We start from the raw sequence: 22,498 nt of genomic DNA, 5'->3' as shown, positions 1-22,498 counted from the left end.
TTTTTTAAAAAAGATCTGATTTATTATAAAGCATGGTGGTGTGATGTATCTGTATCCTATTTAAAAAGGATGCTGGGTCATTGTTTATGACATTTTTGATTAAGTATATCTGCCTTTTGGTGATTTTCCCCACTCTTGTTAAAACACCGATTGCTGGACCCACAGATTATGGGTCTGGGATGGGGTTGAAAATTTACATTTTTACCTGGTTCCCAATAATGTTGTTGCTGTTAGTTCAGAACCCACACTTTGAAAACCACTGCCCTAGATGGATTTAAGTACAACTAATTCCTAATGGGTATCACTATGTAAGCTAGATTAAAATCACTATAACTGCCTTGATACTTGAATTGAAAACAGTCGTCTATGGTCTGTTGTTTAAAGGACGAGTACATTACATAAACTTTATGTCAAATTTATTGTGTTATATATTGTGTCTTCGCATCTATTGCTTGCACTAGGTTTGATTCTGATTCATGCAGTTATGCTCCATTCTATATGGGACTGAGTTGTGAGGAGGATTTTTTTAATGCTATTAGCTTCTAAGATGGATCGAATTCATTCTAAATTTTGCATTGTGTCATGATACTACTATTTAAAATCATTATACAATTGACTTTGCTTATATTCTTTCTTTGGGTTGTATTTGTTCCCAATTCTAGTATAAACATTGCTTGTTAATACAATCCTAGTTTGTGAAACATTATGAAGTGTATGTAAATGTGTGTATCTTTATTGACATAATTTGCATACCATAAAATTTACAGTGTACAAAATTCAATGATTTTTAGCATAGCTACACAGTAGTATAACAATCACCACAACCCAATTTTAGAACATTTCCTTTATCCCCAAAAGAAACCCCATAAAATTAGCAGTCATTCCCCATTCATCTATCACTCCCACACTCAGCCCTGGGTAACCGCTAATCTACTTTCTGTCTCTGTGGATTTGCCTATTCTGGACATTTCATATAAATGGAATCGTACAGTATGTTGTCATATGTGACTGAGCTTTCATTTAACATAATGTTTTCAACATTCATCCATGTTCTAACATGTGTACCTCTTTCTCCCTCTCTCTCTCCCCTCTCTCTCTCTCTCTCTCTCTCTGTATTTTATGTCTAGGTAATATTCCATCAGATGGATTTACCACATTTTGTATTTGTCAGTTGATAGACATTTAGGTTGTTTCCAATTTTTGGCTGTTATGAATAATGCTGCTATGAACACTTGTGTACAAGTCTATGTATAGACATAACTTTTCATTGGGTCATATGGTAATTCTGTGTTTAACATTTTGAGGAGTTACCTAACTGTTTTCCAGTGCAGCTGCTCTATTTTGCATTCTCACCAGCAATGTATGAGGGTTCTAGTTTTTCCACACCCTCACCCACACTTTGTTTCTTTTTTCTTTTTATTATAGATTATAGCTATCCTAGTAGGTCTGAAGTGGTATCTCATTGTGGTTTCGATGTGCACTTCCCTAATTACTAATGATGCTGAGCATGTTTTCCTGTGTGTATTGGCCGTTTGTATGTTCTCTTTAGAGAAATATTTATTCAAGTCCTTGTCAGTTTTAAATTGAATTATGTGTCTTTTTTATTACTGAGTTGTAGGAGTTCTTTATATATTCTGGATACAAGCTCCTTATCCGATATAAGACTTACAAATATTTTCTCCCATTCTATGGTTTGTCTTTTCACTTTCTTGATAGTATTGCTTGTAGCACAGAATTATTTTATTTTGATGAAGTCTGTTTTTCCTTTTGTTGATAGTGCTTTTGGTTCTGTATGTAAGAAACCATTTCCTACTCCAAGGGCATGGAGATTTACGGCTATGTTTTCCTTGAAGACATTTATAGTTTTAAATCTTACATTTGGGTCTCTGGTCCATTCTGAATTAATTTTTGTGTATGGTGTGAGAAAAGGATCCAACTTCATTCCTTTGCATGTGGATATTCAGTTGTCCCAACACCATTTGTTGAAAAAAAAAAACTTTTCTTTTCCCACTGAGTTGTCTGGGGCAGCCTTGTCAAAAATCAAGTGATCATAAATGTAAGTGCTCTGGCCTCTCATATCACTGATCTTGGTTTGATAAATATTTGTGTTAATATTTTAAAGTTTATTTCCAGCATTGATGACTTTTTGTACCGTGTTTCCCCGAAAATAAGACCTAACCGGAAAATAAGCATGATTTTTCAGGATGCTCGTAATATAAATTAAGCCCTAATGCGTCTTTTGGAGCAAAAATTAATGTAAGACCCGGTCTTATTTTCAGGGAACTATGGTATGTGAAATGCCTTTTTTTTTTTAGCTTTAAAAAAAGTTTAGTGGTTAGTAGTAAGCTATCAAACTAGATATTGTTACTGAAAAACAGACTTGTAAGCTCTTTTAGGCAGAAAACAGAAGTAGATAAAATTTCAGCCATTTTGTGGTAGCTCTATTTTAAATCGGTTTTTATTGCTTATTTAAAAATGACCAAAATTTGAATAATTGCTAGAAAAACATGTTTATATATTTACATTAGACCAGGAAAGTACTGAAAACAAACATCTAGGAAGTAGCAAAATTCAAATGAGTAGGAAGTTTACCTGTGTAAAGTGAGGCTGTATTCTGCTGTCTCATTGCATTCTGAATACCAAACAAATTGTTAAAAACTACAGGAGTAACATTTCTGAAAACATTGATGATGCTTCATTTTATGACTCTTAAAAATATATGTCGTCTGCTCACCTTTTCATCTTTCAGAGGCTACCATGCTGCTTGATTTTGTTTCCTTGGATAGCAGACCGCACATTAAATTCTTATAATGGCATTATTGGCTTATTACCATCTTTCTGTCTTATGTGCATGTTACTAAACAAGGAGTTCCCCAAACTGCCTGTATTTTGCAAAAGTGCATCTTCATGTGTTTGTGCCAGTGCTATAGTTTCCTATTATATGTTGTACATAGGCAATGAACATATCTTAGATATCAGGCTGATGACTTTGACTTTCATTTAGGAATCTTTGTCTGAAGTGGAAGAAAAATACAAGAAAGCCATGGTTTCCAATGCACAGTTAGACAATGAGAAGAACAATTTGATCTACCAGGTAGACACCCTCAAGGATGTTATTGAAGAACAGGAGGAGCAGATGGCGGAATTTTATAGAGAAAATGCAGAAAAATCAAAGGTAAATTATTCACCTTGTATCACGCCTTTCTCTTGGGTCAGAAAATTAAAGCTTCCCATTTAAAAAGTACTGGACTTATGGAAGAATGCAGCATACCTGGATGTTTTAGTTAAAACCAGTTGGTAGGAAGTTGACAAAACATAAGATTAAACAGGTCCTAAAATATTTTTCTTTTAAAATTTTTATCGTTTATTTTATTAAGGAAAAGTTGTGACCTCTTTCAGTTTCTGAAAATAGAATACAATTCAAGTTTTATCTTTATTTTGTATCTCTTAAGTGGAACACTTAATAAGTGAATTACTTATTTCTTCCTGTTTTAACTGGCTGGAACTCCACAAAGCTCCAAAGACTTTCAGTGTGATGATTAATTTTTCTTTTTTTTTCTTTTTTACACTCCCCTCCACCCCCATTTCTCAAGAGAAAGTGTTTTCTAAATGATTGGAGAGAAGTTTTTAATCAGTAATTTAGAAACAGCAGTTAGGAGATGTGGGTCAGAAATCAACATGTTTTCTTTAGAGGTTTGTAAACTATATTATTAAAATGTGCAGATGGAAAATTAAAGCCATTGCCCAAGGTCCAGATTTGCTCTTTGACAACTGCAAAAAACAAATTGGGTTCTCTTAAAAGCTTATTGGATTTGGACTTTTTAAAAAAGGTTTATTGGGGAATATTGGGGAACAGTGTTTCTCTCCAGGGTCCATCAGCTCCAAGTCATTGTCCTTCAATCTAGTTGTGGAGGGCGCAGCTCAGCTCCAAGTCCAGTCACCGTTTTCAATCTGTAGTTGTAGGGGGCTCAGCCCACCATCCTGTGCGGGAATTGAACAGCAACCTTGTTATTAAGAGCTCGCACTCTAACCAACTGAGACATTCGGCCGCCCTCTATTTGGACTTTTTAAAGGGTTGATGTCAGTCCATACAGAGGACAAATGATTATTACTGCCGAAAAATGAGTTGCCACTACATTGCAAAGATAAAAAACCCAGAAAATAATTTAGGAACTGTGTATTGGTGAATTGTTAGAAACAATAACAATCTGAGTTTGTACATAATAATGGGGAGAGAAGCTGTGACTATAACCTCTAAGGGACCAGCGTTAATACTGTAGACTCTATAGGAATTTGTTTCATTGAGGACTGAAAATGCTCATTCCAGTCTGTTTTGGTATGGACACATAATACATTTATCAAAGCCCATAGAATGTACAGCACTAAGAATGAACCCTAATGTAAACTATGGACTTTGGGTGATAATGATGTGTCGTTAGGTACCCTGATTGTAACCAATGTACCACTCTGGCTCTGGGCCGGGATGTTGAGTGGGGAAGGCTGTTCCTATGTGGGAGTAGGAGTTATTTTCAAACTCTGTGCTTGCCACTTACCTTTGCTGTGAACCTTAAACTACTCTAAAAAATAGTCTTTTTTTAAAAAAAGGTAGGATAAGAAGACTTGTATCTAGATAGGTGAAAAAGAAGCTTCTGGGTATTTTCATTTTGGATGACAATGACCAGTTGAAGAGTATGATTTAATGGCAATAAGTGGTTTCCTCTTTGAGTCTTTCCTCAGGCAAATTTTGGATATTCTGAGCCATCATACTTTACCTAGAGTCCTTGGACTCCTTTTTTGCTTTCCCACACATTTTTCATATCGATTTCTGGCCCTTCTAGCAGATTAGAAGAAAGTCTCATGCTACGTATTTAATGATCAGAACTGAAGTGAGTTCTTAACCTTTCCATCTTCTAAAATGTCCTTGAGCATTTTTTAAATTAAAAAAAAGAAATAAAAAAACCCGCTTAACTATTTTAACCGTTTTTTTCTTCTATCATTTTCTAAGGTACAGAGATGTCTTAGTATATATAGAGTTGTGTTATTTCTATTATTTTTTTTAAATCTTGTGCTTTTGAAATTTGAAAAATCTGTTAGCTTCAAATACCCTGTCAGTCTGTTTAAGGTACTCTGATGCCAAAGACTTTGTGATGGTGTCTCTCAGTAACATGAGCTCTTCTAGATACGAGTACATACTGCCTCATGCAGTAGAATGCTATGCTCACGGTCACAAACATACAAAGAGGTCGGGCACTCTGTGTGTTTCATTATAGCAGCAGATGGTGAAGGTAGAGAAGGATCATTCAATTAAAATAATGATGATACTAATGCAGTTTTTCAAAATGTCTTTAGTGCTTCCTGTTGGGATTATAATTGTATCTTCTATACCTACCTTAGGGACAAAAATGCCTGATTAGTAGTGTCTCAAGTATATTCTTCTTAATAGGTATTCATTTTATTAGCAAATTCTGTTTGTTTGTTTTTAGATTATGCGATTTTAAAAAGTTTTATTACAGATTTTAAACATATGAAAAAATAGAGGAGTATAATGAGCTTCCTAAACTCATCACCTACTCCCAACAACCATCAACCCATGGCCAATTTTGCACTTCCTCCACTCATTTGAAGGAAGTCCTCACCATCTCATATTTTAATGTGAATTTAGGTATAACTCTATAAACAACATGGAATCTTATCTTTCTAAAATGTAACTGTAAGACCATTTCACATCTGAAAAATGAAGAATAATTCCTGTATAGTACATCTCCAATCATTGTTAAATTTTTAATTGTCTCATATATTACAAAAGATTTTTAAAAAAACAAACAAGCAAACAAAAGATTTTTCTTTTTTATACCTAATTGAAATTAGTTGTCATGTCTTTTAAGTTTCTTTAGTTATAGGTTTCCTTTCATCTCTTTTTTTTTCTTTCTTTCTTTCAATTTATGTGTTGACGAAACTGGATAGCTAAGCAAAATAAGTCAGGCAGAAAAGGTCAAGAACCATATGACTTTACTCATATGTGGGATGTAAAACTGAAAGCAACGAAAGAACAAGACAAACAAAGAAACAAAAACTCATAGACACAGACAACAGTTTAGTGGTTACCAGAGGATAAGGGTAGAGGTGGGTGGTAGAAGAGGGAAAAGGGGATCAAATATATGGTGATGGAAGGAGAACTGACTCTGGGTGGTGAACACCAATGTGATATATAAATGATATATTATAGAATTGTACACTTGAAACCTATGTAATTTTACTAACCCATTTCACGCTAATACTTAATAAAAAAAGAAAGTAAGAAGAAATTGGATTGCCTGTCTTACCAGTTTCTGGCAGTCTTAGGGATTTTGCTGTTTTATTCCCATGGACTCTTTAACGTATTCTTTTTTCCTCTATATTTCCTTTAAATAGGTAGTTAGGTTTAGAGGCTTAATCAAATATAGATTTAGTATTTTTGGCAAATCTATGTCATAAGTTATTTTCTTTCAGGAGGCCCAGATGTATGGCTGTCTCTCACTGACATTGTAGCTGGATGCTTAGATCTGTTAGTTGATTAGGGGTTGCAAAGTGGGATAGTCCAATTTTGTTATTACTGCTCTATTTTCTTTTCTTTTATTATTTTAAAACAGCTTTATTGAGATAATTTACATATCATACGATTTATCTGTTTAAAGTATATAATTCAGTGGGATTTTTTGTATATTCATAGATATGTGTAACCATCACCACAGCCAATTTTAGACTATTTTCATCATGTCAAGAAGGAACCCTACACTCTTTAGCTGTCATTTCTCTATCTCCTGCCACCCACAGCCCTAAGTAACCCCTAATCTACAGTACTTTCTGTCTCTAGAGATTTTCCTAATCTAGACTTTCATTTCAGCGAAATGATATAAAATGTGGACTTTTGTGATTGGCTTCTTTCTCTTATATTTTCAAGGTTCATCCATGTTGTAGCATGAAGCAGTAGTACTTCATTCCTTTGTATAGCCTAATAATATTCCATTTAATGCACACACCACATTTTGTTTATTCATTTGTGCATTGATGGACATTGGTTTTTATTTGTTCTTTTCTCCAGGAAGGTGTAAAGTTTATTAATATCTAAAAAAAACAAGATGGAACAGCCAACAGCCACTGAATATGGGGTAGTTCCTCATTTATAAATTTTACTGCATGGAGGCACATTTTAATCAGCATTTCAAATAATCAAAAGACTGCAGTTTTTCTAGGAATGTCAGGGTTTCACTCCCCAAGTAAAAGATTACTGAAACATTAAGTGACTGTTCCAATTAGAAACAAATGAATACCTCAAAAACATATAAAAAAGTTGGTAACTACTACTTAAATATGAAATTTCACAAAATTATTTTTGTGGCTAATTCAGTATACTCAGAAAAACTGGCAAAAAAAATAAAAATAAAAACACGCCACACATGAATATGTCTTCATTTAAGTACATATTGTCAAGCTAGTTTAAAACGAAAAAGGTTAAATTAGGGTTTCCCGAGTTTTAGGAGTCCATCTTCATGGTAGGTAGCACTCAGGTTCTGATGAGGAAGATCTGTGATACCTATCACATCCTCATGAACTTTTTCTACTTTCTGTCTATGTTGAATAATGCTAAGATAAACATTTGTGTATAAGTTTTTGTGTGGACATACATTGTTGTTTCTAGGAGTAGAATTGCTGGGTCATATGGCAACTCTATATTTAACCATTTTGGAATGCCAGACCTTTTCTGGCTGCACCATTTCATATTCCCACTGGCAGTGTACGCGAGTTCTGATTTCTCCACAGCTTCACCAACACTTGTTATATTCTGACTTTTCCTCTAGTCTGTCATAGCAGGTGTGGTTTTGATTTGCATTTTTCTGATGACTAATGATTTTGAGTACATGTTTTCATATGCTTATTGACTATTTGAATATCTTTCTTGGAGAAATATCTATTTAGATCCTTTGCCAATTTTTAAATGGATTGTCTTTTTATTATTGAGTTGTAAGAGTTTATATAGTTTAGATATAAGTCCCTTATCAGATAGATGATTTGCAAATATCTTTTCCCATTCCATCGTTTGTCTTTCCACTTTCTTGTGCTTTATTTATTAGCATTAGCCCATCTTTAAAAATAAATGTCCCCTCATCTCTTATTACTCAGATGAGACACTTTACATAAGAAAGGGGAGATAAAGGCTTGATTCTTTATTTACGAGTTTTCAAAATAAAGAATTGGTTGTTTAGGATCTTATCATAGTCATCCATTATTTGGTTTTTAAAAAAATACCATTATGAAGTCAAGAATTCAAGCATTTGATGATTTCAATCCATTATAGCTTTTTTTCTTATTGATTTTATTATCCAACCTTTAAGTAACGTGAACCTCTTTAAGTTGATTCCCAAGTAATTTTGACATGAGTCTAGTTGTTTTTGATAGCTTCTTAGGTATTTAGCTCAGGAAGATGTTCCATGCTCATCTGGTACATTTCCTCCTCCAGACCTGGAATCAGCCATTTGTCCAAGGAACCCTGGTTCTCTTTTGGTGGAGCAGGGGTGGTCTGGCCACCACGTTCATCACTGTTTATCAGCCTTTTTAGTGGATATATCAGGGAAACATGTATGTGGAATATTTAAAAAATAATTTTAAAACAAAAGTTTTTAAAGTCACGATGTCTTACGAGTTTATGCTGATGATAGATCTAGGTTTTTACTTAACCTCATCTGTCTTATATATGTATATATCCTTTTTCCCACACTACCATTCCCAGTTCTCAAAGTCACTGGAGATGATAGTAATTATGTTATGTTCTATTCTCATTGCTTTATACCACAGTACCCAGAATAGCAATACCAATGTTACCACCAACAATATAATTACTGAAAATAGTTGAACATTTTTTGTTGTGTTCTGTTTGGTTGTTATTTTGCTGCTAGGCTATGTATAGTTCAACCATTGTTTTTAAAAGTAACGAAAGTTTTTAAAGTCAAAATGTCTTAAGAGTATATGCTGATGATAGTTCTAGTTCATGTTCATGACTCTAGAATTTTTACTTTTGTTTTACGATTATGGAAAATATTTACATATGTCTGAAGTCTAATCAACAACAAAAATATATATTCAAAGAACTCAATCTTTCTTTTCCCACTGTCTCTTCATTCCTATTTCCTCCTTCCTTAAGGGAATTTTTAAATTAACTGGTTTATGCTTCCAATTTTTAGCCTAAGAAGTATAGATGGATGGATAGATATAGATATGTAGATATAAATATAGTATAGAGATATCTTACCATTCAAAAATATATGCAAATATATGTATTTGTATTCTTCCTTTCTTAGAAAATGGTAGCATACTATAAATACTGTTACGCACCTTGATTTAATCACCATATGATTGTAGTATGTAGAAATCTGCCTCATTCTTTTTTATCACTGTATGTTTATTCCATCCTGTGGATGTACTATAGATTATTCCACTGGTTCCCTATTAGTGGACAATTTGAGTTGTTTGCAATCTTTTGCTGTTAAAAATAGTCTTGCAGAAATGACGTACTACACATGCATAGGTCTTTTTGCGTTTTCGTATCTTTTGGAGTTGTTAAAGTGGGTTTGCTGAGCCAAAAGGTGCAGCAATTCTGCTAGATACTGCTGAATTCCCTTTGTAGGGGTTATATAATTTTGTATTCCCACCAAAATACATGGTAGGGGCTGTTTCCTTCCCCATAGTACTTTCCCGAAAATGTTGTCAAGTTTTTGGACTTTTACTAGTGTTTTAATGAGAAATACAGTTTCAATTTATATTTTTTTTAGTATGATCATCTTTTCATAGTTATAGATATTTCTATTTTTTTTTTCTTCTGTGAACTGTCCTTTTCTTTAGGAACTTTTTCTATATGGAGTGTTTTTTTTTTTCTTTCTAATTTTAGAGGCTCTCTGTAATGGAGAGATGGCAAATTTTTGTCTCTGATATAAGTTGTAAATTTTTTTTTCAGTTTGTCATTTGTCTTTTTACTTTGTTTATAGTGTCTTTTTCCATTCAAAAGGTTTTATTTTTATTTAGTCTAATTTATTACCCCCTTCTCTTTCTTGCTTGTAGATTTTTGAGTCACTTTTAGCAATATTTTCCCCATTCCTTGGTTATAAGAATTCACTCATCTTTTCTCTAGTGCTATTAACAGTTTCCTTCCTCCCACCCTCCCTCTCTCCACCTCCCTTTCTCTCTCTTTTCTTTCTGAACACTTCTGATCCATTTGGAAATTGTCCTGGTATATGGTATGAAGTTTGGTTCCAATTTTCTTTTTCTGTATGGATATCCAGGTATCCCATCATCACTAATTTAAAAGTATTTTTTCATATTGATTTGAGATGCCCTTTTTGTTATGTCGTTGTTTAATATATTTGTATATGAAATGGGTCTATCTTTGGATGTTCTGTTCTGCTCCCTTCGTCTGTATTCATGAGTCATTACAACTCTGTTTTCATCATATAGGCCTAATATATTTTAATATCTAGTAAGGCTTTTTTCTTTTTGAGTATGTTTTCTGTCTCTTTTTTTTTTCTTATGTTTTTCTTCCAAATAAACTTTATAACCAACTTGTCTTACCCTGATGAGAAAAAAAACAACCTGATGGTATTTTTATTTGGTCTGCGGTAACGGTATGGATTAATTTTGGGGAGAACTGACGCTCTTGTGGTATTAAATCTTTTTATCCAAGAAGATTACCATCTTGGTAATGGATTGTATACCTTCCCATTTGTTCTCTCCTACTTCTCTGTCTTCCAGGAATATTTTACATAATTTTCCTCATACAGATTTTGTATATATCTCATAAGTTTACATGTATGTATTTTTTAATTTTATTTTTTGATATTGTGTTTATTATATTTTCTCTCAATTTTGTTTATATCTATGAAAATTACTGAATTTTGTGTGTTAATTTTATAACCTGTAACTTTGCTAAGTCATCTCATTGTTCCTAGTAATTTTGCCATTGATAAATTTGGATTTTCTAGGTACATATAATTTTTTTTAAAGTATTTTTAAAAAATTTTATTGGGGGAATATTGGGGAACAGTGTGTTTCTTCAGGGCCCATCAGCTCCAAGTCATTGTCCTTCAATCTAATTGTGGAGGGCGCAGCTCAGCTCCAAGTCCAGTCGCCGTTTTCAGTCTTTAGTTGAACTGGCAACCTTGTTGTTGAGAGCTCGCTCTCTAACCAACTAAGCCATCTGGCCGCCCCTTCGGAAGCTCAGCAGCAGCTCATTGTCTTCAATGTAGTCGTGAAGGGTGCAGCTCAGTGGTCCATGTGGGAATCAAACCGGCAACCCTGTTGTTCAGAGCTCGTGCTCTAACCAACTGAGCCATCCGGCTGCCCGATCCATATAATCTTATGAGATGAAAAATTTGAATTTTCTGAACCCTTTCATAAACTACCGAGTTTTTCTAAATTACTATGCATTGGCAGTTCAGGGGTGTTTCTGGTGGTCACACTCTGCCTTTCTATTATTAGACTGTATTCCCATTTGTTGTGTGCCGTTGTCTATGTAAACACTCTCATTTGTTTAATAACAGGAGCTAGAAAGGCAGAAACATATGTGTAGTGTGCTGCAGCATAAAATGAATGAACTTAAAGAAGGCCTTCGACAAAGAGATGAGCTTATTGAGGTATGTACATGAACTGGGGGAATACTTAGTTTTGGAAAAAAATGCATTAAGAGATAAGAGGGGGTATGTATTGGGAGTGAAAGGAGTTAAAATACCACGAAGAGTTTACTTGTCTCTTCATATTTGACTGTATGCTAAAGTTTTACAAACATGAAACATAAAGACAGTCTTAATTAATACCATGTAATTAAGAGGCATTTCTCCTTTTAAGTACAGAAGCTTTTGTATTATGTTTTATTCCTAAACACATTCTTTCCTAAAGATATCTTAAGACATGGGCAAAAATTACAAACTACCATTATCCTTTGCAATGTAATGAATGCTGTCTTTGGGATATGATTCTTGGGGAATAAGAAGCTTGATCTTCACTCAGGTAGATACAATTCTGAGGTGGCTAAATGAAAATGAGAAATTGTAAAAACACCTTATATACAAACAGGCAAAGGTTGGCTGGTGCTGAGTTGAGATTCCTTCTGGTGGAGGGACTCTGAGTTGCCAGTGTTGGCAGCATTTTAGGAATGGGAAGCAGTGGGAGCCACCAAGAAATCTTTAAAAGCATTTATCATTCTTCTGTGCCTGCCACCTTGCATGCCATTTCTGTTTTTCTTTTCTTTTTTAAATCTTTACAAAAAATTTCTTTCATTGGGGAATATTGGAGAACAGTGTGTTTCTCCAGAGCACATCAGCTCCAAATCATTGTCCTTCAATCTAGTTGTGAAGGGCACAGCTCAGCTCCAAGTCCAGTCGCCATTTTCAGTCTTTAGTTTCAGGGTGCAGCCCACCATCCCATGCGGGAATTAAACCGGAACCTTACTGTTAAGAGCTTGCGCTGTAACTAACTGAGCCATCCGGCCACTCCTCCGGAAGCTCAGTGGCAGCTTGTTGTCTTCAATCTAGTTGTGGAGGGTGCAGCTCACTGGCCCATGTGGATATCGAACCAGCAACCCTGTTGTTAAGAGCTCACACTCTAACCAACTGAGCCATCCGGCCGCCCCTCTGTTTTTCTTTAAATGTGGTTTTTCCTCTTGAGGTTCTCATTTTTTATTATAAATATGGAGTTAAGTTTGTTGAGAAGGGATCCTACCCACTATGTTGGTGTGTTTATCAAAGGCGTCTAATGTTAATTTCGTGTTGATGACATGAGAGTTATCAGGAAGGCCATCTCTTAGTGATCCCCAGGGCACTCACTCATTCACATCCCTGGGAGCTCAGAACCCACACTCACCCCTCACCTCTCTTTTTCCCTCCCTCTTCTTCTCTTCTCCCATGGACCTGCCTCGCTTAACTCTCACTCTCTGTAAATGACTTAAAAAACCATTTAAGAGAGGAAAAGAAATTACTTTTTGTGGATTTATGTTACTTGTCTTCATTTTTGAGAATAATTGAATTGAAACTAGCCTGGTGAAAGCAGGTAGAATTTGTGAATCTAAATGCAGACACATAACCTTTTGAAATACCGAATCACATGTGAAGTTAGTTGTCTTAGTTTTTCCATTTATGGCAAGAAGCATAATATCCAAATTCTGTTTTCCTCCTGGCATTTTAAAATAATGGGAATCCTCTCCCTTTTTGTTCTTTTGTGTTTTTGTGTATCGATATCCCAGCCACTTGTTATTTCTTTTTCTTATTAAGATACATACGTTTCCCCTTCTGTGATTTCAGCAGAATAATAAAACTGCTTTGGGAGGTGCTTTTCAAATTCAGTAGCTTCAGTTAGAATTGGTTAAATGTTTTAGTTTTTAATTTAACGAGTGCGTTTAAGAGGAATTATAGTGCTTGATTTCTATAATTTGTCATTGTAGTTTCTTTTAAAGCCCAGGGGGCTGAGAATACAAACTTTAAAAACATTAAATTAGTTTTAGATATTTTTTCTGATTACGATTAACATCTCTTAGATGTTAATATCCATGTTTATGTATAAAAAACTTGAATATGATAAAATAATGCTTTTTGGTCTTTAGAAATGCATGGTAAAGTAGATAAGTAATGTTTGACTGAGGAAAGTAGGAAATCTGTTAAACATAAGAAGGTATAAATTGAGCATCATTGAGCTATCAGAAGAGTGGTTTAAGAATTGATAAATACTAAATTCTAGTTTTTCTAAACACTGATGTGAGTATTCATTTGTAACTCATGATATTCCGCCTATCATAGATTCTGCTAAAGAAATTCAAAACGATGAAGCTGAGAGATATGTCACTTTTGTATTTTTTAAGATATGTTTAAAAAAAACAAAACCAAAATTCAAAATCTACTGCTTGTTCTCTATGATAAGGATCATTTGTTCATCAGCAAATCTCCATTTCCCTCCCTAGAAATGTAAGTTTTTCCATGTTTGGAAAACAGGCAGTTATCACAGGAAGAGTATACATGTGGAGCTGTATGTACACAGAAACCCGAGCTGGCTTGCTGCCACATAACTGTGGTTGGAGCAGTTACTCCCAGTGTCCTTGCTTACTGTCACAGCACCATGCCAGTGAAACTCATGTCGCAAAGACACTGGCTGCCATCGCTCCTTTTAGCAAGCAGCTCTTGCTTTTCCTGTTCATCACAGATGTTCCTCTTCTGTTCATTTTCTCTATCAGCTTTATTTTTGTTCTGTTTTCTTCCCTCAACTCCCTCCCTTTTTTTTCTTTCTGCTCTTTTATTATTTCTCTTCCCTTCTTCTTCTGCAGGAAAATCAACGTATGCAGCAGAAAATAGACACCATGACAAAAGAGGTGTTTGACCTCCAGGAGACACTTCTTTGGAAAGATAAAAGCATTAGGGTATGGGGCGAAATTGGGCTTTGGTCCTCAGCTCATTCATTGATGGGGAATAGACCAACATAATTTAACTTAGAGATTCCTAAAAATTTGTCCTTTTGATTATTGTTAAGCATTTATACAGTATGAAATATGAATAATCAGAAGACAGAAAGAAACTTCTGTGGGAAAATCTGATATTATGTATAGAAAAATCTTTCCAGCTAACTCTGGGCTTGTGAAACCTACAAGTAGGAATTTAGTAAGGAAGTTGTCCTTTATTTCCCTATGATTCTTATCCAGAAGCAGCCACAGGCATTTAATTCAAACTCTGTGGCTAACTTGGTATCCTTACATTGCAATAATTTGGATAAGAAGCAAGAGGATAGGGAGTAGGGGTGGAGGAAAGGTTATAAGCATTCCATAAATCCTTGGTGAATAAAATAGGAAGAGATTAAAATCAATTTAATTACGGAAGTGGATAGGAATGTAAGATTTACCAGAGCTGCCAAACTGTGACGTCATCTCTAATTATAACCCCATAATTCCCCAGAGCCGGAGCCTAGAGAAGGAAAAAGTCCTCAGTGCTTTTTCGCTAAGCCTTTCAGGTAGTTTCCAAGTACACAGGAGGGTGAAAAAATTCCCACCAGTTCATCCTGTGGGGCCTTCGAGTGACAGCCCCATCTCCTGGCACAAGTCTCGCTTCTGCAGTGAGGGTGCCCTGCAGCCATAGCTGCCAGAGGCTTTCCTTGGCAGGGAAGGACTAAGGTGGGGGAACCCTAGGCCTAAGGACATAGTGAGAAAGTTATGGTGGGCAGGGAAATAAGGCCACGGTCCCTAAGAACACCTGTGATAGACATGCCTGCCTGTGTATGAAACCCTCTGAGTCATACCCTCCGTTGTTAGGGGTGTTCTAGTATCCACTTCTTTTCACACCTCTCAGGACCCTGTCTTCTCATTAATACACACATGGGAAACAAAACCTCTTCATGAGAGTTTGGTAGACCAAAAATTACAAAGCAGTAAAGCTACCTTTTAGAGATTCTAATACTTAAACACTGAGTTTGTAACATTCTACCCAAAGCTCGAAGAGCCTTGTGGACTAGAAAGAGCTGGAAGAGCCATATGAATTAACAATTATGTTTAGAGTTTTAAAATTGTGAACTACTGATTTCATTTAAATTTTCATCTGGGGAATTTAAAATGAGATGTAAAAGAAAATATATGGCACAAAGTAGGTAATTTGATAGTCTAGTTAAAATCTGGTCATTATCTAGAATGTGTTTTTTTAGGACCTTACATAATATTTTTAGCATATATCTGCAGGTTCATGATTTTTGTTTTGTATAATTATCTTAGTATTTTAAACTGACTACTTTGGACCAGCCATAGAAAAACCCCAAATCTCTCAGTCCAATAAAATACCTATTTAAAATAAAACATTTTTTTTTCTTACCAGAAAGCTGTGCTGATAGTCTATAAATCGACTTTTTAATTTTCTTGGAATGATTGAATAAATAAGTGGGTACTTCTTTCTATGTGGTATATAACAGTGTGTTCCTTTGGCTTTTTTAAAAAATCAAACTTAAAAAAATATTTTGAGGTAATTGTAAATTCACATGCAATTATAAGAAACAATACAAAGAGATCCTGTATGTCCTTTATCTAGTTTTCCTCAAACGTAACATCTTGCAAAACTATAATATAATATCACAATTAGGATGTGATCTTGATTCTGTCAAGATACAGAACATTTTCATCACCGTAGGAGATCTCTCTTTCATGTTGCCCTGTTATAGCTGTGTCTAGCACCTCCCCTATCCTATTCCAAGCTCCGATAACCACTCAGCTGTTCTCCATTTCTGTAATTTTGCCATGTTAATGTTATATAAATACCTTTTTAAAATAAACATTTGTACAGCATAAGTCCCTAAGGATTGATTTATCCAAGTTGCTGCGTGTGTCAGTAGTTTGTCCATCCTTTGACTTTTTAAAAAATGTTTTAAAAATTGTGATAAAATACAAATAACATAAAATTTACTATTTTTAAGTGTAGAGTTTGGTGGTACCCTGTTTCCCCGAAAATAAGACCTAGCCGGACAATCAGCTCTAATGCATCTTTTGGAGCAAAAATTAATATAAGACCTGGTTTTATTTTACTATTATAATACTGGATCTTATATAATATAATATAATATAATACCCTGTCTTATAGTAAAATAAGACCTGGTATTATATTATATTATATTATATTATTTTACTGTAAGACCGGGTCTTACATAACATAAGACCTGATCTTATTTTACTATAATATAAGACCGGATCTATAATATAATATAATATAATACCCTGTCTTACAGTAAAATAAGACCAGGTCTTATATTAATTTTTGCTCCAAAAAACTCATTAGAGCTGATGGTCCAGCTAGGTCTTATTTTCAGGGAAACATGGTTCATACAGAGGACTTACATATCCATGTAGCCCAGCATAAGACTCACACCTATTCCGACTACAAATATTTGTGCCCCTGTACGATTATATGGAGAATTAACCTGTTACCTCAAAGTTCAGCCTGTTATATATATCTTTCGGGCTTCTTGACCCTAGAATTTAAGGGTCAAGGATTATTTAGATCTCCACAAGCATGTACTTTTTAACCTTAAAAAAAAACCTGTAGGAGCTATAATTGAATGCAAACACTAGAGTAGTGGTTATATGGTCAGGTAATACAGAGGATTTCAGATCCAGCATGAATATATTTGGTTCAATTATAAGGTATTTCAGAAGTCTTCAAACTTTGTGGTGAGATGAGAGAACTTACAGGATGTATTTTATTTTCCCATCCATAATTATGGGGAGATGAAATTAAAAAGTCCAAAAGTAAAGATAAAACCCACTACTGTGAGATGTGGAAGAGGAGCAAATGGCATACACGAGCATTTGCTAGCATTCCTAGTTTCGGATTGGTCTGTTCCTAAGGGATCTTTTATATTCAGTGGTGCTGTTTATGTAGAGCATGTTGTGACAGTGATCACTGCCCAAGTCACATGTGGTGATGCATGCTATAACTGCACGCAGATACCAGTAACCAAAAATATCTAACCCAGCAGATGGGAAAGTGACTGGCAACAGATGGGAAAGTATCGCTTGTGCTTTGTTGTCCTAATGTTACATTTATTATGAATGTAATGGAGTGTTAACATTAGCTTGAAGTGTTAGAGTAATGCCTTATGGTATTAGAAACTCAAATTATTAATTCACAGGGAGACTCGAGACATGTCATATGGTGTGAATTGTTGAAAGGAAGTTAGATATTGGCGTTGCAGTTTGGGTAAGTAAGGAGTAGGACTTCCCTATGGACTACTTTTCCAGCAATATCTGGGATGACAGTCACATAATTGTGACGTTCATAGGGCTGAGATATAGAAAAAATATGCAAGGTCTTTAGAACCAAAAAGAACTGGATTCGTTTTCTGCCTTTACCACTTACTGTGACTTTGGCAAAAAATACAACGTCTCAGAGCCTCAATTTTCTGATCTGTGAAATGGGGATAAGTGTAGGGTGTATAAGGGAGAAATTATATATATAAATATATAAGGGCTTGACTATATGTATGTATAACAGTGCCTGCCATATAGTTGGAGCTACACAGACAGTACTTGCTATCGTCCCTTATTTACTTATTCCCAGTTTGGTTGCACAATAGGATTAGAATGGTTTAAAAAATTGTCCAACTATTCAGTGATCAGTAACTAAGCAGTTGGCCCACTTCTAAGTCCAACAAACTGAGAGGGGAGTTATGTGTTATAGTTTAACTTTTTGGATTAATAGGAATGCTGGCAGAAAACATTAACAATATGAACAAATGTGTAGAGAAAGGCTTTTTCAGGTAGCCCGACTGTCAGGTCCCTGCATAGACTGCGTAACTTGGGTATGTTTTGAAGTCTGGGTTATTTTATCACATAGAGTAGATCTGATTAGCTACTGATAACCAAAGTACGTTCCTGCTTCTGCAAGGTCCTCAGCTCTGACAGTTAGGAGGTTCAGGCAATGGCAGGGAAAGCACAAGGGAAACACCGCTGGCTTCTCCGGAGCCTTCCCTCCAGGCGGTGCTTTACACTGAGGACTTCTTTAAGCCTGTACCCATGGGACAAGTGCTTGCTGTTATCCCTCCTGTTTTTCAGATGAGGAAACTGAGGCATAAATAAGTTAACATGTGCCAGGACTCAAAAGGAGATTCAAACCCATATTCTACTCTCCTCTGTAGATGGGCTGTATTTATTTCATCCGTGTGTTATTTTTGTTTTTCACATTTTGAAGGTAAATCAGAAGACCAAATTACTCTTAATTGTATTTAATTAAATTAACAGGTCCTTGAGAAGCCTTTAGAAATTGGGTCTTTTTAATTAAGCAGTATTTGAGGAATATTTTGCCGCACTACTTGGAGAAAATCACTACAGCTTATATTTAATTAAAAAATACCTTGTGTATAATGGTCATTTTTCTTCCAGAACTTTCTTTTTCAAAAAAAAGGTCAAGTATATTCTTAAATAAACTATTTTAGTTAAACATGAAATGTGGGATTTGTTTGGTTGATTCACTGAATGAAAATATAGTAAGGAGGTCAGTAAGGTCAACTTTATTTTAATATAACTGCTATCTTCATCTTTCTTTTCCTGTTTTTTTTTTCATTAACTGGAAAAGAAATATTTGTTTTCCTGCCTGATGTGATATAAGCATGTTATGTGGAACTTATGCATGATTAACCAATTTCTATTAAAACTCTCTTCTGGAGATGTATATCCACATAACTTTGTATTTCCTCCCTTATCTAACTGCTTGTTTCCAAGCTTTTAAATGCTGCATTGTCTTTTATGTCTTTATCTTTGTTTATTTGAATTAGGTACTGCTCTGCTCCCTTTCACTTGCTCTTTTTTCTGTGCCATTCTTTCCTTTGCTCCCTTGTCTAAAACCAGGCCCTAGAGAAACAGAAAGAATACATTGCCTGCCTTAGGAATGAGCGGGATACGCTCAGAGAGGAGCTGGCTGACCTGAAGGAGACGGTGAAGACAGGCGAGGTACGTTAGCCTTAGCAAGAAGCTCATGTACCCCCGTGCTTTATTCTTCCATTCCTCCTCGTACCTTTCCTAGCCTGAAGACAAACCACAGTGATCATTCTGCAGTCCAGATTTGGTAGGGTTAAGTCAGTTCTTCTGCAGAGCTCTATTCCATGTAACTAGTTCTAACCAGGTTTTACCTGTGGCAAACATGGATTGTCGCAGTCACCTCACCTCACAGAGTGTGTACTGCTTCTGGAGGGCCGTCTTTTGTGATGGTGATTTGTTTTCCTTCCCCACAGAAACATGGTTTAGTTATAATCCCTGACGGCACTCCCAATGGTGATGTGAATCATGAACCAGTGGTTGGAGCCATCACTGTGGTATCTCAGGAAGCTGCTCAGGTCTTGGAGTCAGCGGGAGAAGGTCCGCTAGGTAAGAAGACAATGACTGTTGTGTTGACTTGGGTTAGTGTTATCCTGTTAGACTTCCAGCTTGTTTGTATCCCATCTTGGAAAACACACAAGGGCTGTCTGAACTATATCTAGATCCTTAACAAGAAGAAATATGGGCACACTGTCTTCAGACATCCTTGACCTTGGAAACCAGCATTTGGGTCATCGTAAGGCCCCTGGGTGGAAGCGCTGTGGGTGTACACACGTTGTCTTTTCACTTAAACACAAATCTTCTGTGAAGACATAATCCAGCGTACCCTCCCCAGGGAGCCAGTCGGCTGGTAGGTGACTTTCCCCAGAATGTTTTCTTCCTGGAGCCTCTGGTTTTATATTTTATTTATCCCAGTAGCTTTTTGCCACCTCATTTCTTAAGGCAAGAAGCAGATGACAAAGAAGACAGATATCAGAGGAGTGTTATTTCTAGAGCAGGGCTTCTGAGTCTCTTAAAGACTAAGCCTCTTATATGTAACCCTTTGAGACTCTAATGACACCTCTCTCAGGAAACCACGCAGACGCCCATCCATTGCCTCTACTAAAAATCCTACTCTAGAGGAAGCAAATGGCACAGATAGGTCCTGTATCATCAGCTCACTTTTATTTATTATAAACTATCTTTTTTCTTTTTCATCTTGTTTTCAGATGTATGTAAGTTTCCTTGGGGAGTACGATATGGTGTAAAAGTAGGGGAAGCCGAAAAACTTTTAGAAAGTTAGTAAGCACATTCTCTAGCATACCAAATTCCAGAAATGTAAGTGTAGAGCACTTTGATAGAGCAGAGGATGCTAGTTAGGTAAGTGAGAGCTGCCTGGAGAATGGACTAGGATATGGCCACGGCACGCAGCTCAGAGTGTTTCCTCTGCTTGTTTGAAAGGTACTGAAGAAATCAGAACTTAGAGTTAGCCATGACGCTGGGTGGTTGTGGGAGGTGCTGGCCAGGTGTCAACTGCTGCTGTTACTCATGTACGGGTATCCGCTCAGCCCCAGGGGACTATTTTCATGGGTGCTTGGGAAGAAGCAGCTATCACCCCAGCCCAGGGGCCATCCCTAGTGATCCTGCGACCAAACCTCTGATTAGCTCTGGACGGCTTCCAGTTTGGAGTTGTCGCCCTTCCCTCGCCCACTAGCTTTTGTGGGCCTTCGCCTCTTCCAGCACCACATTCCTGTTTCCTTTGTTCCAGCTTCCCCTCTCAGTCCCACTCTTAACCCCTGTCTTCTGTCCCATATTTTGTTTTCTCCTGCTAAGGGCCTAGGGAAGCCTGTGGGAGCACCCTTGGCATTTGAGTTGTCCGTCTACTGTGAAAACTTGCAAAGTTTTGAAACAAGGAAATGATCTTTGTACTTCAATGTGTCTTCAAATGGAAAATCACTGCTCGTGGGAGCAGATCTGTTTAGTGCCCTGATAAGTATCAGTTGTGTGGAAATATGTGTTGAATAATTAAGTACTTTTTCTTAATACCATGAAAGCCTTCATGTCTTTTGATATTCAGAGCCGTTTGTTGTTTATCAGATAATGTTAATTGTTTTTGAATTTGAATAATTATTTTTAGTTGTTTATATACTACGTGGTTATAAATTTAGTTTGCAACTTTTTTTATCTGTTTTAGATGTAAGGCTACGAAAACTTGCTGGAGAAAAGGAAGAGCTACTGTCACAGGTAAGGCTTTCTGATTGGAAAGTAATGTTAATTAACTTACTAAATCACATGGTAAACTGTTATTAACAAACTCATGTTCACTAGAAAGAAATGTGCTATTTCAAATATCAGTACTCAGATAAGATTTGAAGGATAAAAAGATCATTCATATTTTGCCTCTTTGTTTCCTATTCTTTAAAAAAAATTTACAGGACACGTAGTTTGAGGGTCAAATAGTTCTACAAAGCTTGTTATGAAGACGGAAGTGCCCTGCCCTGCCTCTTCACCCTTGCCCCTGACTATTTCGGCTTGGTTCTTTTAGCTGATTCTTCTGGTGTGCATTGTCCTTATGTGTTTGTTTATAACATGGTTATGTTGTTTCTTGATCTGTTTTAGACATTCTCTGTTGACCTCTTTCTGTGGAAGAAGAGCATTTAGCTTTCTTTCCTCCCCATTCCTACCACAGACATATACTTCCCATCCCCACATCCTCCTAATACAGGAACAGTGTCATTCCAGTCTGTTTATGTTGCGAGGACACTGTAAACACTGCTCGCAGTGGAGCCCTGTGGTGTGCTAGGCTTGCCTTTCATCTTTCAAAACTTTTTATTTCCCCTAAAAGTTAATATTGTGGTTTTTGTTTTCATTTGCTTGCTTTTGTGTTTGTTACTAATTTAGCTGCAGACTTTCCAACAGTAGTTTAAGTCCACTCTTCATGTTTTCAAATGCAGCAAGTCTTCTCTGTTCCATCCTTTTGATTCTTGGAGCCTGACTCATCCCATTCTAAACTCCCTCAGTACAGACACAGGTCCACCCTGCGTCGTCATCTAAGGTTTCCTCTGCCTGTGGTTTAGGCTGGCTTCCCTTTTTGTAGTGTCTTATGCCTTCCTGCTTTTTCATTCATTCTCTTATTTTGGTACATTCTTCAGTAACTTCCTGAGAAAAGGG

At 36.0% G+C, this 22,498-nt stretch overlaps 1 protein-coding gene across 13 annotated transcripts in view; it reads left to right on the top strand.

The window, feature by feature from the left end:
* The window catches only part of LRRFIP2 (LRR binding FLII interacting protein 2), a 101,643-nt gene that overhangs the window by 70,573 nt on the left and 8,572 nt on the right, over nt 1-22,498 (top strand). For 6 of the 13 annotated variants that reach the window (XM_081073019.1, XM_081073018.1, XM_081073017.1 and 3 more), the window contains 6 exons: nt 3,005-3,175; nt 11,568-11,660; nt 14,336-14,428; nt 19,382-19,483; nt 19,765-19,897; nt 21,522-21,571. In XM_081073019.1, the coding sequence (XP_080929145.1) occupies nt 3,005-3,175; nt 11,568-11,660; nt 14,336-14,428; nt 19,382-19,483; nt 19,765-19,897; nt 21,522-21,571 (642 nt within the window). The remainder of the gene's footprint in view (nt 1-3,004; nt 3,176-11,567; nt 11,661-14,335; nt 14,429-19,381; nt 19,484-19,764; nt 19,898-21,521; nt 21,572-22,498) is intronic. The other 7 variants (XM_081073011.1, XM_081073022.1, XM_081073021.1 and 4 more) reach the window with 2 other exon arrangements.

This window comes from Rhinolophus hipposideros, assembly GCF_964194185.1.
Source record: "Rhinolophus hipposideros genome assembly, chromosome: 14".
NCBI classification, from domain to species: Eukaryota; Metazoa; Chordata; class Mammalia; order Chiroptera; family Rhinolophidae; genus Rhinolophus; species Rhinolophus hipposideros.
Note: the sequence above shows the minus strand (reverse complement) of the source record. Positions and strands in the feature narration are given on the sequence as shown.